At 41.1% G+C, this 14,710-nt stretch overlaps 3 protein-coding genes across 4 annotated transcripts in view; 1 reads left to right on the top strand and 2 right to left on the bottom strand.

The window, feature by feature from the left end:
* The first annotated feature begins 617 nt into the window (after positions 1-617).
* il17d (interleukin 17d) lies at positions 618-3,661 on the top strand. Its single transcript, XM_067516827.1, has 2 exons — positions 618-1,774; positions 2,624-3,661. Exons 1-2 carry the CDS (start codon positions 1,467-1,469, stop codon positions 2,958-2,960), a joined length of 645 nt encoding a protein of 214 aa, XP_067372928.1. The 5' UTR covers positions 618-1,466; the 3' UTR covers positions 2,961-3,661.
* On the bottom strand, positions 3,638-8,045 carry eef1akmt1 (EEF1A lysine methyltransferase 1). 2 transcript variants are annotated; one of them, XM_067516825.1, is made up of 5 exons: positions 7,976-8,045; positions 7,047-7,230; positions 6,490-6,572; positions 5,265-5,554; positions 3,638-4,462 (listed from the first exon to the last, which is right to left on the bottom strand). In XM_067516825.1, exons 2-5 carry the CDS (start codon positions 7,191-7,193, stop codon positions 4,308-4,310), a joined length of 675 nt encoding a protein of 224 aa, XP_067372926.1. In that variant the 5' UTR covers positions 7,194-7,230; positions 7,976-8,045; the 3' UTR covers positions 3,638-4,307. The 2 variants fall into 2 exon arrangements, with proteins under 2 accessions (XP_067372926.1, XP_067372927.1); XM_067516826.1 differs by having other exon boundaries at positions 7,922-8,024.
* Positions 8,046-8,634: 589 nt separating this feature from the next.
* xpo4 (exportin 4) overlaps positions 8,635-14,710 on the bottom strand; it is a 54,481-nt gene continuing 48,405 nt past the window's right edge. The window contains exons 17-24 of the mRNA XM_067516824.1: positions 13,888-14,094; positions 13,565-13,651; positions 12,910-13,090; positions 12,688-12,809; positions 12,453-12,583; positions 11,252-11,369; positions 10,992-11,084; positions 8,635-10,120 (exon numbers count right to left, since the gene is read on the bottom strand). Coding sequence (XP_067372925.1) covers positions 9,923-10,120; positions 10,992-11,084; positions 11,252-11,369; positions 12,453-12,583; positions 12,688-12,809; positions 12,910-13,090; positions 13,565-13,651; positions 13,888-14,094 — 1,137 coding nt within the window. The 3' untranslated portion in view covers positions 8,635-9,922. The remainder of the gene's footprint in view (positions 10,121-10,991; positions 11,085-11,251; positions 11,370-12,452; positions 12,584-12,687; positions 12,810-12,909; positions 13,091-13,564; positions 13,652-13,887; positions 14,095-14,710) is intronic.

Below are 14,710 nucleotides of genomic sequence, written 5' to 3'. Positions count from 1 at the left end.
TGTATATGAATCCAGAGTTGACAAAAGTTCTGAAGTCGACCCTGGTTTGAAGCAAGGATCCACCAGCAGGAGAATTCAGCCAGCCAACAGTCTGGGCTTCCCACTCCTGTCAGGAGCTGCTCTCCTGAACAGTGGGATCTTTTATTAAGGAGGCACCAGGAAACCTGTGACACACCCATGTTGGAAACCTGTTGGTGAGTTTTTTTTACTGAAGTACACAAAACCTTATTTAACTGTAATGGGATTTTTTTACATTTGTTTCCAGATACAGCATGTCCTTAAAAGACGAAAGAATTATATACAACTTTGTTATTATATATTTACTAGAAAGATTTTTCTGTTCACAATCTGTTATTTTCTACTCAATAATATTGTGATGAACAGGAGGAAAGTGTGATGTTCAGCAGCTCACATTTGAATTATGTCATGTAAATTACTCTAATGAACTTAAAAATACAACTTGGTGTGAAAATATTTACATATTTTACATTTGTCTAGAACATTTCACTGATCGGCTCTAAAACTTAATAAGTTAATGTCATGACCAATAATGAAAAATGAATTTACAAACATAGTAAAAATAAATGCAAAAAATCAGGCGTTAAAAATTAATTGCCGTTTATTTGTGAGCTCGAGGATTCAGCGTCTGATAAGTGAGTTCAGTTTTAAATAATTTAATAAGTTTGGAAATAAAAACAAACAGTGTGTCCACAGTGATAACTGTGCGTACTATTAGAACAGTCTATATGTGGCCAAATATAAACTACAAACGTCCCCACAGCTGATCCAGCTGAGGCGTCGTCATCAGAAACAGATGTCGCTGCACATGACAGTCCGGAGTAAAAGGACATCTCACGTCTCTAACGACACATTTTCCCGGTTCCGTTTCCCTCTATGCATCTTTGGTGGGAGGGACTAGGAGGCAAAGAAAAGAAGCGATCAAGGGAAACCACCCTGTCTGAGGGAGACTCGGGATGTTCTCTGTATGTTCCAGCGCTTCAGTCTGAGCTGGACTCGTTCTGAGCGGTGGATCACAGCGTCCCTGCGCGCACAAACTCCTCCGTGGGATTTTGCGCACACGTCACTTGGGAACAGCGAACTGGAAACAATCCTTGCGACGTCTTCTCCAACTGAAGAGAAAGCAGCAGGTGTAAAATTCAAAGTTTGGTCATAAACTATCATTGTGAGACAGTCATTACTCCTGGCGACACCGCGGACGTGTCGTGCCAAAATGTTTCTGCACTTTTCCTGGCGACGCGCCTGTGCTTCGCTTTCCAAGGCAGAACTGTGGACGGTTTGCCTGCTGCTGGTTTTACTGGGCTTCGTAGGATTATAACAGGAAGGTTCAAAGCTGCCTTATTAACAAAGGTCACTTTGGTTGGATATTCGTATTAGCGCCTTTTGAAGAAAAGAAGCAAAAGGAGAATTTTTCAGTGAATTCGTGTTTTGGCACAACACCGCACAAGATGCCGCGTCGGATCCGCTTCGTGCTGTTGCTGCACCTGACCGTGCTGCTTCTGGGCTCATCGTCCGCGGCGAATCGCGTACGGAAGAAGGCCACCAGGAGCCGCTCTTGCTTGGACCTGCCAGATGAGATCCTGGAGCAGATGTTCGGGCGGCTCTCGGTGGGAGTGATGAGCGCTTTCCATCACGCCCTGCAGCTGGAACCGCAGGACAAACTCAATGTGACCTGCCCGACCACCGCACGGTCCCCAACCGACAGCAAGACCCGCCTCCCGATCAACCTTCTCAGCATCTCACCTTGGGCCTACAGGTGAGCGCAGCTGGAACAAGGAGAGCGAAAAGTTTCATATGCTGTTAAATGCTGTGGTTGAGCAAGTACTCAGACCATTTACTTAAGTGAAAGTACCATTAATGTAGTAAAGAATATTAGAGAATATACTGTATCATTGGATTATTATCGATATATTGACATGTTCATCATTTTAATGAAGCAGCTGGGAGTGATGTTTAGTCACTTTTCAATTACTTTATTTACTGCTGGGAAGCTTTTACATTTACACCATAGATCAGTCCACCAGTAAACCATAGAAAGTCTGATTATACTGCATCCAGTTCTATAGATCAGATTCCGAATATTATATATGCAATAATTGCCGCTGTTTGATCAATATGCCAAGATATCTCTCCTGACTTCATATGCTCCTCACAGTAAGTTCATATGTCTGATTTTTATAAACGGGTTAAGCTGCTGCTGCAGAAAAAAAAAGACAAAATTCATGGCTTAATTTAAAAATTACAACACAGACAAATGAAGGTAGCGGAGTTAAAAAAAAAAGAGATAATAAAAAATGAGTGTTGTTGTAACTTGTTGTCAGGATGGCGCCAGACTCACCTTAAACCTTCCTGAAACAGAGACCTGTGGCCCCCGAATGGTGGTGTTGGTTTGAATCCCACTTCTGATAGTACTATTGGCTGTAGCTCAGTCGGTAAGGCAGTTGTCCACAGACCACAGGGTCAATTGTCCGATTCCCCATCCGTCCTGGTGCTTTGGATAACGATGCTATATAAGCATTCACCATTTACAACCTTCACATTTCTGCTTGGGCACTGGGGGCTGTACTCAGCTTTAAGAATATGCATTACTTGAATATCTCTGTAGGATCTCGTATAACCAGATGAGGTATCCCCGCTACATTCCTGAGGCCTACTGCCTGTGCAAGGGCTGCCTGACTGGACCCTACGGCAAGGAGAGCGACCAGTACCGCAGCACTCCGGTCTACGCTCCCTCTGTCATCCTGAAGAGAACGGGCACCTGTTTTGGTGGACGACACTCATACACCGAGAGCTATGTCTCCATCGCCGTGGGCTGCACCTGTGTGCCACTGCTGGAGAAAGAGCGAGGCGACCAGGAGAGCAACCAGAGCTTGGAGAGAGCAGACCCCAAACCTAGACGCCGCGTCTCGGCAGGCAAGAAAGTGAAGAAAGTAGGGCTGTGATACTCTCCAGATAGGTTTTTCTACACTAGATGCACATTGTCGGACCTTTATCATCCTTCCCCACTGGCAAAATTATTGTAAGGGATTATATTGCAATGTAAGAGGACTGTTCATTGTTTTACTCTGAATTTGGTTATGATGCCCTTTGGACCGAGCATTGGAATTGATTTGAGCTTGACTTGAAGAGTGTCCTGGTTACATAGGATGTGTCACACCAGAAAATGTTAATTCCATCTCAAATATTTGGTCTATTATGGGATTAAAAGACCTGCATGTCCTGATTTTAAAGACAAGTTGGCACGTTGACTTATTTTAATTACTACAGTGATATTTTATGTCTTGAACATCAGAAATAGCTGAGAAATACTTTTTTTAAAAAATGGTATAAATTTTTATTTAGTATTTGTTGATTCTGGACAGTTCTTCAGATCAAAGATAAACTTCCCAGTGACTGCACAACACAAATTAAGCACGTCAGGATTTTATTTCCAGCCGATGTGATCATCATATGATTGAAAGGGGTAGAAGAAAAATTCTCCTATTACAAAGAACATTATTTCCTTCTTTAAGTTATTCTCTGGGCTTCTTCTTCTCTTGTTACTTACTTAACGTTTGCTCCTTCTCTGCTGCTTCCTGATAAGAAATCAAATAAAATGTGTGGGGAGATGTTAACTCTGTTAACAACTTCTTCTCTCACTTTATCCCGTTTGCATCAATGAGGCGGAACAGAAACAACGTCAGCACAAACTAGTGCCTCCAAAATGATTGTACTACCGAGTCACCACCTCTTTATAGCAATTTCAACGAAAACTGATCATTTTCAGATCCACGAAGAAGGATTTACTGGAGGACCATTGTATTAGGCTGAATTCAATTTAGCATGGTTCCCAATTACCTGCCAACTGAATCAGAATCATCAGAGTGTCCTGATCTGCTCGTCCAGTCTGTGTTTGACAAGAAAATGTCTTCACTTTGAAAGTATATCTATTCCAGATATGTGCGTCAGTCTGATTTTGTAGTATTCTAGTAGGATTTTCTTGATGATGGTACTTCATATTTCTACTACAGGTAAATAAATACTTTACTTTTTACAGATGAAGGTTTTACCAAAAAACAAAAAAAAAACCTTAATAAGTTTTTAAAATACACCTAGTCACTGTCCACCCATATCACTTTCCAGAGAGTTCAAGTTCACTTGAAATAACTCGAATACACATGGAAAATGTCCACTTTTCACATCAGTTCCTAATGTGTCACCTCAGTCCTCAACAGCACAGCTGTACTGTCAGTGTGACATCCTCTGGTCATCGGGCTGCTGCTGCCTCTGAACTGAAGACAAAGTGGGGATCAGATTGGAGGTTCAGCTCCTCGGTAGGACAGCAGACGAGACGGGTAGTTGACGAAACAGCGGAACTCATTGGACAAGTTTCTGTTGTGTCTTGGCAGGAAGCTGCACATTTTAACATCCAGAAGGTCTCTGGCGAGATTCTCCATGATTGCTCCTGCAGCACACGCACAACGTGTTGTTTAAAGTAAGTTACTGCTCATTACAAGTGTAACAGTAGTGACATTTAAAGCCATTGTGATCCCAGAAGAGAGCAGGTAAAACCTAACAAAGCCCCCATTTGTCTTAACTACACTTTTATTCAGAAGCAGGGGGCTATAAAACTATAAAAGTTATTAAAAACAAACAAAAATAACCCTAAAAGACCAAACGCAGGTATCCTGCTCATTTTATACATGCTTACAACACACTAGTGTAGCCATGTTTGTTGACTTGGCACAGCTACAGTTAGTGTGTCATAATTTCTTTATTACATACAGTGATGCCCATGAATGCTGAACAAGTGGTAATATACACTCACTGGCCACTTTATTAGGTACAGCTGTACAATCTAATGCAATCAAAAAGAACCAGCTCTTATAATGCACTACCCACTATGACCTCATTAATAAACACAGAATTATCACCTTTGACAGTTTCATACAGTACCTAATAGAGTGGACAGTGGGTGTGTGTAGCAGCTTTGTACTAAACACTGACCTTTGACACACACCTACTTGATTTGATCCTCTCAAACTGCTGAAACCTTCATTAGCCTCTGATTAACTTTTGAAAAAACGTTTGCACTAAACGGACTGAGGATGATGCTGTCTATCACTGACCTACATCTCTTAAAAGCCATTAGAAACCGCGCTGACCCCGTTTCACAGGTCATAGCAGCATCTGGCTGTTGTTTTAAGACACTGGAAAAGCTGAAGCCGTTCTTTAACTGCCAGCATCAGAGCTCCTGGTCCTCTCACCTGTGCACAGCAGCACTTTGCCTTTGCTCAGGTGCTTGACGGTTTTGGCCACTTTGCTCAGACACTCCTCGGACAGGTACGGCGGATCGGCGAGGACGATGTCGAAGCTCTGAGGGGCCACGCCGGCAGGTAACGACAACGGCTCGTTGTAGTCGTAGAAGATGAAGTTATCGCCGTAGGCAGCGAAGCGGCGGTCGTATTCGAACACAACAGCAGACACGTGGTCTGAACCCTCCACCACTCCTTGCTTTAACTTCTGGTACACACTGGGAGCACTCACACATGCTATTCTGAGAGAAAAGGGGAAAAAAGTGAAGAAGTACTTAAATCATTAACCACAGTAAAAGTCACACAAGACATATTGTACTTGTACTATAATACCTAAGTTAAAGTATCAACAAAATGTACTTACATGGTAAAAGTAAAGGTATGACGCTATTAGAATGTTAATCTGCACCACTGTGTAAACACCATTTTACTGGAAGCCACTACGTTCTAAAATGTTTTACATAAAGTTACAGAATTGCCCCCTGTGATTCCCACGGGGGATGAGACAGTGCGGTAATGAGAGTTGCTGTTGAGGCCTCTCGTGAAGTTGGACTCGCAGAACAGCACCGACAACAGAACCGGGATGTTTGCTTCTAGTTTTTGAGTGAGACTCTGGGTGATTCCTGTCTCATGTTAGCACTAGCTAGAGTCTAGCAGAAAGCTACTTTGTAGTGCCCTTTGATGAAGCTTGATTTCTGGCTGTTTCTACACACGTAACTTTCTTCTTCTCATCAACACATGATTTAAATGACAAATACAGTCGATTAAATTATGATGAAAATTAAACAGGACATCAGCCAGATTCATGTGAAAATGATTTTCACAACTTTTGTTGGGTCTACATCACCTACCTGAGGGGAAGGTGCAGTGGTTGAGATGATCAAGCTTTACTGCTTTTTTTGAAGTAATTTTCCTTAACTGGTTGCATTTACAGTTTGTTGCTGCGTTTCCCGGATACATTCCTCCCATTCAGACGTTCATACCAGACTATTATATTGGAAATTAAAAAAACAAATGGAAACTTTCTAGTCTTTGCTCATCAATTATTCATATATGCTTTAGATAAATGATTGAATAAGTTTAGTCACTAAATGCTAGTTTAAGATAAATGTAGATTTTTCTCCACATTTGGGGCATAAATCACCAGAATGGCGTTCGTGTGTGGTCGTGGTCTTACCTGCCTCCCGCTCCAGCTTCACGTATAACCTCTTCAGCTAACAGAGCTGCCGTTTCGTCACTGTACCAGAACTGGCTCATTCGCTAGTGGAGACACACACAGTATCAGACACACTGAACTAAACCTTTACATGTGATTTTTCTGCTGCCTGCTTCCACCCAGCAAACACAGAAATTTAGAGATGATCTCACTGTGTTTTTATCTGTACAGTCTGAAGTTAGTGAAGCGTTTCTTGATGTACGGTAGTAACGAGTCCATTATAGCCATCTATGACCTTCCTAACAAAGACTGAAAACTTGCTGCTTTTCTGGTCATATGTATTGTTGTTAAATGTTTTCTTCATTTAAAAAAAAAAGATTAAGAAATTTTTTCAGCAAAATTGATAAACCTTTTGTTGCAACTCTTTAGAGTCTATATGTAATGACACCTGCTCCGATGACGCTTTTATTACTGATACTGATAAATATAACAAACCAATACATCCTCGTTCTTTATTTACAGCTTCACCACTAAATAATTAACAGAACTTAAGTAGTGTCAGTTCTGCGTGTCCTCACCCAGTCCTCCTCCACTGCCCCCACGGCAAACTGGTTTGACGTGGTTGTACTGTGAGCCGAACTGGTCCTGGTCTCATTGTAAAACTCCTGCAAGGCGGCCAGAGTGTGAGCAGACAATGTGGGAATGTCGTCATCACTGTCACTCATGGTGAAGAGGAGGAACGAAGGAGCTCAAACCCTGAAACTTCACAAAAAGAAAATGATTATTAACAACACAATTTCAGATGTAGAAGAAATTGGTGGGCTGATGGAAAAAGTAACAAAATTTATTGTGAAATTTGTGAAGTTGAAACTGACAAAAATGATAAAAGAATGTTGTCACACTGCTGTTTAGTTTGGTGACAATTTGTGTCCAATTTAACATGTTAAATGACTGATTACAAAATTAAAGACTAATTACAGGAAACAGTTTCAAATATCACTACAACCCAATTATTTAATATCTTTAAATTTGTTGTAGTAATTTTAAATATTCTCCTCATGTCTGTAACAGACTTGGCACAGCAATAAGCTATATTTATAAAACTCCTTTGTGAAAGAGTAAGCCACAGAGGAAAAGAATGAGGAAAATCAAAATGCACCCTAAAAGAAGACGAGAAAAACGGCACTAAATTAATGGCCAGTCTGTGTTTAGGGCGCAAAGCTCCATTTATGTTTCGAAGAGCTGCATTTAAAAAGCAACCAGTCCTGAAACTGAGACGCTAAAACGAACGTATTGGGCTTCTGTTTCCTTGGCAGCCGCATTTATGACTAACAGTACAACTGTTCATTATTTTCGCTTTAACGAAATATTTACAATTGTCATCACGACATACTTAAGAAAATGGCTGACAAGTCATTCGGATACCAAGACCTGTAAATTAATTTAATCTTACCGAGGAGATTTCAGTTTTCTGAAAACCGTCTACAAAACAGAAAAGTAAACTCACCTCTGCAGAAACTCTTCCCTTGACCACTACATGTGAGATGTCGCGGGATGATGACGTACGGCCACAAAGTACGGGCCTTGTTGAGGGACAAACTACTTAATTTAAAAATTCGTAACAAATGTAACTAAGTACAGTAACTTTAGGAGGGATTTGTGCTTTATTTGTTTGCTACCTCATTCTTCAGCTTCATAACTTTTAAAGTAAAAAGTCGTAAACTCTCAGTTGCTGTTCATAATTACAATAATAATCTTTAGACTTTGTTGATCCCTGTGTGAAATCACACAGCACCAAGCAAAGCGATGCTAATGATATTTTTAATAGATTAAAAACATGACTATCACTACAGCATAGGCTATAAAACAGCCTAGATAAAATAAACTCCATTGTTACCAACTTTTAACAGTAGCACAAAAATACTTAAATGTGATATTTTGTTAATTCTTCCACACCAAGATTCTATGTTGGGAATATTCACATCTCTGGAAAGTGCTTAGTCCAGAAGGAAATAGTTTTTACCCCCACAAACTAAAAAAAACATGATAGATAGTGAACAAATCTAGTGTGGCTACCCAACCAATATTCAATAAATTAATTACTAAAATAAAAGAAACGCATTATAAACACACGTCATATGTAAAGGAAAATTCTGACACCAGAAATTTTATACAATAGGTTTATGTACACTTTTACACATTAACAAAACAGCCGTTCTACAATAACCAGGATAGTGCTCTGAACGAGGAGGAATCTGTCTCCAACATAATGCTTCAAAATGTGGCTCTGCTCCTTTTTATTTGGTTTGTCATGGTCGTCCTTCAACTCCCCAACAGTCTCTGTTTACATCCTGTGTGTGAGTGTGTGTGTTGGAGATCAATGTGCTGGATGTAGAAAATCACTAAAATGAATCTACTAAACTTTAAAGGCCTGATGTGTGTCAGAGGGAGTGGGGCACAACGTATTACTTCAATCTAAAAGAAAAAAACAACAACAGCAAAAGTTTCTCCCCCTGTATTTGTACAAATCTTTCTGCTGTCCACTGACATATAAAAACATTATTTGTCTATACGTACGAACATGTTTCTGGTTTGAACACACACACACACACACACACACACACACACCCACCCACACCCTTCAGTTAAACACAATCTGATTACAGTTTTCTTTCAACCACAGAAAAACAAATGCCCCACTGCACTGTTGTCGTCATGGCAACTTTTGGTGTGTATGTGCATGTGTGTGCATCTGCTGCTTTGTAAATTGCAGGCACATTTACTTGTCAGTTGATGTATAACGGTTTCTCTCTGCCTCTCTCTTGCACACACACGCAGAACAATCAGCAAAACAAAGGCACTCTGGGAGGAATTCTTATTATGTGCGTGCATGTTTGTGTGTGTTTTAAGTGTGTGTGCGCACCACAGCACTCAGGAAACAAAATGGCCCCTCTAATAGTTTGAACTACAAAACCTCACACTGGAAAGCAAATGATCTCTGTCAGTTCATGCTGTGACTCTGCATGTGTGTGCGTACGTGCTCTGGTATCCTCCAGGCACATGAGGAGGTGGAGAGGTTGAGATAGAGGGGGGGGTGGCGGGGGACAACCCCGTCAAACATCAGCTACTGCTTGGCTCCCTTGTCATCATGATGATCAGCGTTCCTTTAAGACAGGATCCTCCACCTGAGTCTGTGTGCTCAGCAGCTCAGTCTCCATGGTTACCACATCATCATAAAGTTTGTTGACGACGTTGAGGGGCGAGATGAGGGAGGGGATGTAAAGGTTTGAGATTAGAACAGAACAGGCATAAGATGGATTCCCCTGCAGGTGGAGAGACAAGAGTCCTCAGAGGGTTTGAGTTGTCTCTTCTACCCATAGTTCTTAGGGAGAAACCACGGGGAGGGGAAGAGGTGGTCTTTGACTGGTTGCTTTTCAAAGTTTAAATCCAGTGGTTATTTCATGCAGAGCAGACCACCCACGTTGGCCACAAACTCCTCCAGGCTCTTAAGAAAGGCAACTTTCTGCTTCCGGTCCATAGTGGGTGGCGTGCTGCTGGCCGTCAGCTTGTTGAAGGCGTCGGCGAGCCGCTGGTAGATGACGGCGTCTCTCTGAGAGGAGAGCAGAGTCTCCACCAGCTCAGAGTACTCCACCTGATGGAGAACAACAACAGGCCATCAAGTCAAGGTAAAATAAAGCCAAGTGTGCTGATCAAATGGATTCAACACAACAAACTTTGACTGTTTACAACTGAAGCATAGTTACTTTAAATCTGCATCTTCATGCATCAGTAACGTGACTGTTCTTCTACCTCGAGCTGATTTCAGAAGCACTGATCTTCATCTTCACCTATTTTAACTGCAGTGACAGTGTGAACTGTCTTAACAGAAAAACCTACTACTTCTACAAGCCACTTTGTGTTGCAGTTTTATTCAGACTTTGGGAGGAATATGCCACCTCATCATTTACAGACGTAGGTGAAGAAGAAACCCACAATTGCTTCTTAAATAACTTGAAACTGACAAAAGTAATGGTGGTAGAATATTTTAAATAGTATATGAAATGAAAAAGGCCCAGACAGATTTGTTAGAAAACTAAGAAAACTAAATTAAGATATCAGCTTTCTGTGGAAACTGACTTTTAGTTTTTCAACTCTAAGAAATGTAAGTGCATTGCTGTAAATTCTTTACATTATTGTGCATGAAAGGCCATCAACACAAAGACTAGACTTTTGTGCTATAACACAGATCAGCCACTAGAGGACGTCTGTTGCCCTCTACAAAACTTTCTGCCTCTGTAGTGCTACAGAAGCTCAAAACAGATCATTTGTTTCTCACAGTTTGTCTGTTTTATTCAAACAGTGCACACAGTCTGAGAATCGCGTTGTCTTAATAGCAACTGAGTAGAACATGGTAATTGTTGAGATGTTGACTCAAACTCCATAACACGGCAGGAAGATGAACAAAACCAAGATGCAGAAACAAGAATGGGCCAGTGCTAATGCGTTTTATGTTATCCACTCACCTGGTGCAGACACACGAGCGTGTACAGAGCTTCTCCTGCTGCCACCGTCATCTCGGTGTTGTTTTTTTGCAGGACCAGCATGTCAAACACCAACTGAAAGACACAGAGGATGGCGGGAAAAAAATAAAACGTATTGCAGCACATTCGCACTACATTGCTCCTGTAACATGGAAATTTCCCCACTGTGGGACGAATAAAGGTTTAATCATGTTTGTGTACACAGTTTTGGCACCATCATCCCAGCCAGGCGTGAGCGTTACCTTGAGAAAGTGACGGGTTGCAATAAAGAGAGGCGTGTCCTTCTCCTGATTTTTGGCACACTGCTCAGCCAGAGGAGACAAAGCCTCCAAACACAGCTGGCTGATCTCGGAGCTCATCCTGGAAACAGATGTTAAGGAAGAAAAACTAGAAACAGCTGGCTTTCGTTGGCTTGTTGCAGCTGCACCAGGCAAACTGACTGTCTCCAGATGGAAACAAGAGGCAGCACATGATGAATACCAGCATCTGAATCTCTTCTCTGCTGTGGCCTCACTTTGAGATTCATGGTAAGATTAAAAATATCTCCACACACAGACAATTGTCTCCTGGCTACAGATTTAAAAGTTCTCCACCCTCAAGATGCACATGCTATAAGATACTCTGCGACTGTTTTGGGTCCTGTTAGTCCTTTTCTGTGCCTGTGTTTGTTTTGCTGATACTTATTTGCAAGTTTGTGGTAGTTTTCATCTTTTTTTTTTTTTTTTTTTTTTAGCAATTTTGTGCCTCTAATAAATTTTTTTCTTAGATGTAAAGTGTCTTTGTACTTTATGTATCTGTTTTTTGTTACTTTTAGAGTTTTTCCACCACATTAGTCTTTTTACTTTTGGTATTAGGTTTTTTGTTTGCCCTGCTGATAGAAACCCCTTAACGTAGCTGGTCGGTATCGAAATGCCACATGAATGTTGTGCTGTTTGTTAATGTCAATGCGTCCAGGCACACAAACACACACGCAGACACGCACACACAAATACTACTGAAAAGAATCAGGAATTGGGGAAAAAGTTCTTCACAGTGCAGACGACAAGACATACGGACAGCGTGGTTGTGATGCTTCACTGTGACCATTCAGTAGCTCAGTGTGAGTGTTTTGACATCACCCACAGTGTCTCCTCAGCTCACTTGGAACCTTGACAAATGTGATTATCTTTTTCATCTTTTGCTGTTATCTTTATCTAACTTTTGTCCAGTGGACAAAAATTTGTTTCATTGAACAAACGTAGATGACATTCACAAATAATAAATGTTCTTTAAACAACTGGTAAAAAACAGCAAAACTCATCATCTGTTACCAACGTTCAATGCTTGACTGCTGTCAATAGTCCAGTACCTACAGAGTATCAGTGCTCCAACCAGGAAACAAGAGTAACAATCTCCCTAAGTGAATCTACACAGTCACACACATCACAAACTATACGAGGATACGAGGTCATTCCCAGCTCCAGGGAGAACATGAGGCTCTTAAAGAGCTCTTCAGGCAGCTGTGGAATCTTTTCTGGAAAGATCTCACAGATGAAGGTGATGAGCTTGTAGTACTGGTTACACAGGGATGGGAACTGAAATACAGTGAAGACAGGATCAGGATCAGGAACAGGATCCGCATTAGCTCACATTTAGCTTTTTTAAGTGAACGGAGATTAAAGAGTCATATGTGTTCTACCTTGAGCAGGTCCTGAGACATGAGTGGAAGAACAATATTGACACCATAAAGAACCACATCTGCTGCTGATACTGTCCGACTGGAGGCCGGCGTTCCCTGGTCTTGGTTTCGAAACACCTCATCTGCAACACAACAATGATTTGAAACCAAATAAAAAGATAAACAAGGAACATGAAGAAAGACGAACAAAGGTTAAACTAGAAAATGTGGAGGTGAACCTACCAGTGTCGCTGAAATCGATAAACTCTTTGGAGAGAAGGTTGGTGAGCAGCTCCATGATGAGCAGCAGGTCCTGGTACTGGTCTTCCTCAGCTGTGGCATCACTTCGCTTCCTGCTCTGGTTGTTTTTGGAGTAAACTTGTAGCAATGTTAGACAAGCCTCATACAGCTTCATGGATTTAGTCTGAAAAGAGAGAGGAAAAAAAAGTGGATGTGAAAGCACAAGTTATATTAAAATTTCTTTTGCCAGGTCTAGGAGCTGTGATTTAATTTTTTTTGCTTTTTTACATCCATTACAAGCCCCCAGCATTAGCACTGGGCACTGAAACAGTTTTGGTGTGTGGCCAGTGGTGGTTAATGCCCTTCTGCATTTGATCACAATACGCACACTGGTCCTACATTCATTTCTTTCATAGAGAATCATTTGACAAAGAGCAGATTCAAAATGGTGAATGTATTTTTTCTGAGCCTAATAAACCCTGCAACATGACTCTTTATTATCAGAATTTGATTAATTCGGACCAAAAAGGTTTGGAAAATCTAGAAAAGCCATAGGATTATTATTTTTTTAATTCCCCATTTACTTTTACAGCAACGAGCTACACATGCAGAAATTACAGGACATTACTAATATTCTTTATTAGGTTGTGTTACTCACCTCTCCCAGGTAGCAGATCTGTTTGTGAGCCACTTCCACAAAAACCTCAATAATGAGGTTGATTGTCTCGGGCGTGTTGCTATAGACCTGAGATACAAGAACAAAAGATAAAAGATGTGATTCAGTGTGGATAGTTACAGACAGTTTGGCTCTTATCAACCTAAACACATCATAAAGAAGGCTTATAACTTCTTGCACACACAGAAATGAGGATGGATGTCATGTATTTACTGTTCAAATGTAGGGTCAATTTAAATGCCCGAACAGACAACTTGAGGGGACCTTTAAAATTCAGTGAGTCACGTTCCCCACTCTGCTCTCACCTCCATGAGGCCGATGCAGCTGGACAGGAAGTCCATGAGGAAAGAGAAGAGTGAGGCCACATTGTCGATCTGTGTAGCCTCTGCGATGCCGCATAGAGCCTCCAACGTTGCAACAATTTCCTGTTTGACAGCTTCTTCCTGGCTGATCTGGGCAAAGTTCTCCTGGTTGATGAGGTTGAGGAAACGCTGTTGCAGAGGGTGAAGCACCTGGACAGACCAAAACTGCATTAGACTAATAACAACGTGGGAGTTTTGAGGATTTTAAGAGCTGGAATGTGTTGCTGCTTTGACAGTGTAACACGTTGTGTATATACAAGTCTCCTCCAGCATTGGAATGGACGGGACTTTATATGGATGTTCACATGTCACGGTTTCCTTCATGATTTCATAATACAGTGACATTGTGGGTGTGTACAAATATTTAAAACCTTTCTTTACAATTTTCACTGGCTAATGAATTCTGTGTGTTTGTCTGCAATCATCTCTGTGTGTAGATTCAGCTACATTTTAATTATTTGTACTGAATTGTATGTGTCTGACATAATAAACCACTACACCCTCAGACAAGAAACTGTTTCCTTTTATTTTGTTTAGATGTGCACACACACACGCACACGCACAGGGCACATTAGGTATCAAAGAAATTATGTTGAGTCTCTGACATCCACTTCAACCTTGCATTTTGTTTCCGTTATGTTATTCTCATTTTATCTGAACGTCCTTGAAAGCGACCAACTAGCAGAATTCCTTTGAATTCTTTAACATACTTGTTTAGTGAAGTTGATTCTAAGAGAAATGAAATTTCACACCAGTCTGTGGTTCA

Source organism: Channa argus, chromosome 9 (assembly GCF_033026475.1).
Source record: "Channa argus isolate prfri chromosome 9, Channa argus male v1.0, whole genome shotgun sequence".
Taxonomy (NCBI): domain Eukaryota; kingdom Metazoa; phylum Chordata; class Actinopteri; order Anabantiformes; family Channidae; genus Channa; species Channa argus.
Note: the sequence above shows the minus strand (reverse complement) of the source record. Positions and strands in the feature narration are given on the sequence as shown.

What these genes read in the sequence shown, in the direction of transcription:
- il17d (XM_067516827.1), top strand. Translation starts at nt 1,467, where the DNA reads ATGCCGCGTCGGATCCGCTTCGTGCTGTTGCTGCACCTGACCGTGCTG. An exon ending in ATCTCACCTTGGGCCTACAG is followed by an intron (nt 1,775 to 2,623) that starts GTGAGCGCAGCT and finishes ATATCTCTGTAG; the next exon opens with GATCTCGTATAACCAGATGA.
- eef1akmt1 (XM_067516825.1), bottom strand. Translation starts at nt 7,193, where the DNA reads ATGAGTGACAGTGATGACGACATTCCCACATTGTCTGCTCACACTCTG. An exon ending in GGGCAGTGGAGGAGGACTGG is followed by an intron (nt 6,573 to 7,046) that starts GTGAGGACACGC and finishes TGTCTCCACTAG; the next exon opens with CGAATGAGCCAGTTCTGGTA. An exon ending in GAAGCTGGAGCGGGAGGCAG is followed by an intron (nt 5,555 to 6,489) that starts GTAAGACCACGA and finishes CTTTTCTCTCAG; the next exon opens with AATAGCATGTGTGAGTGCTC.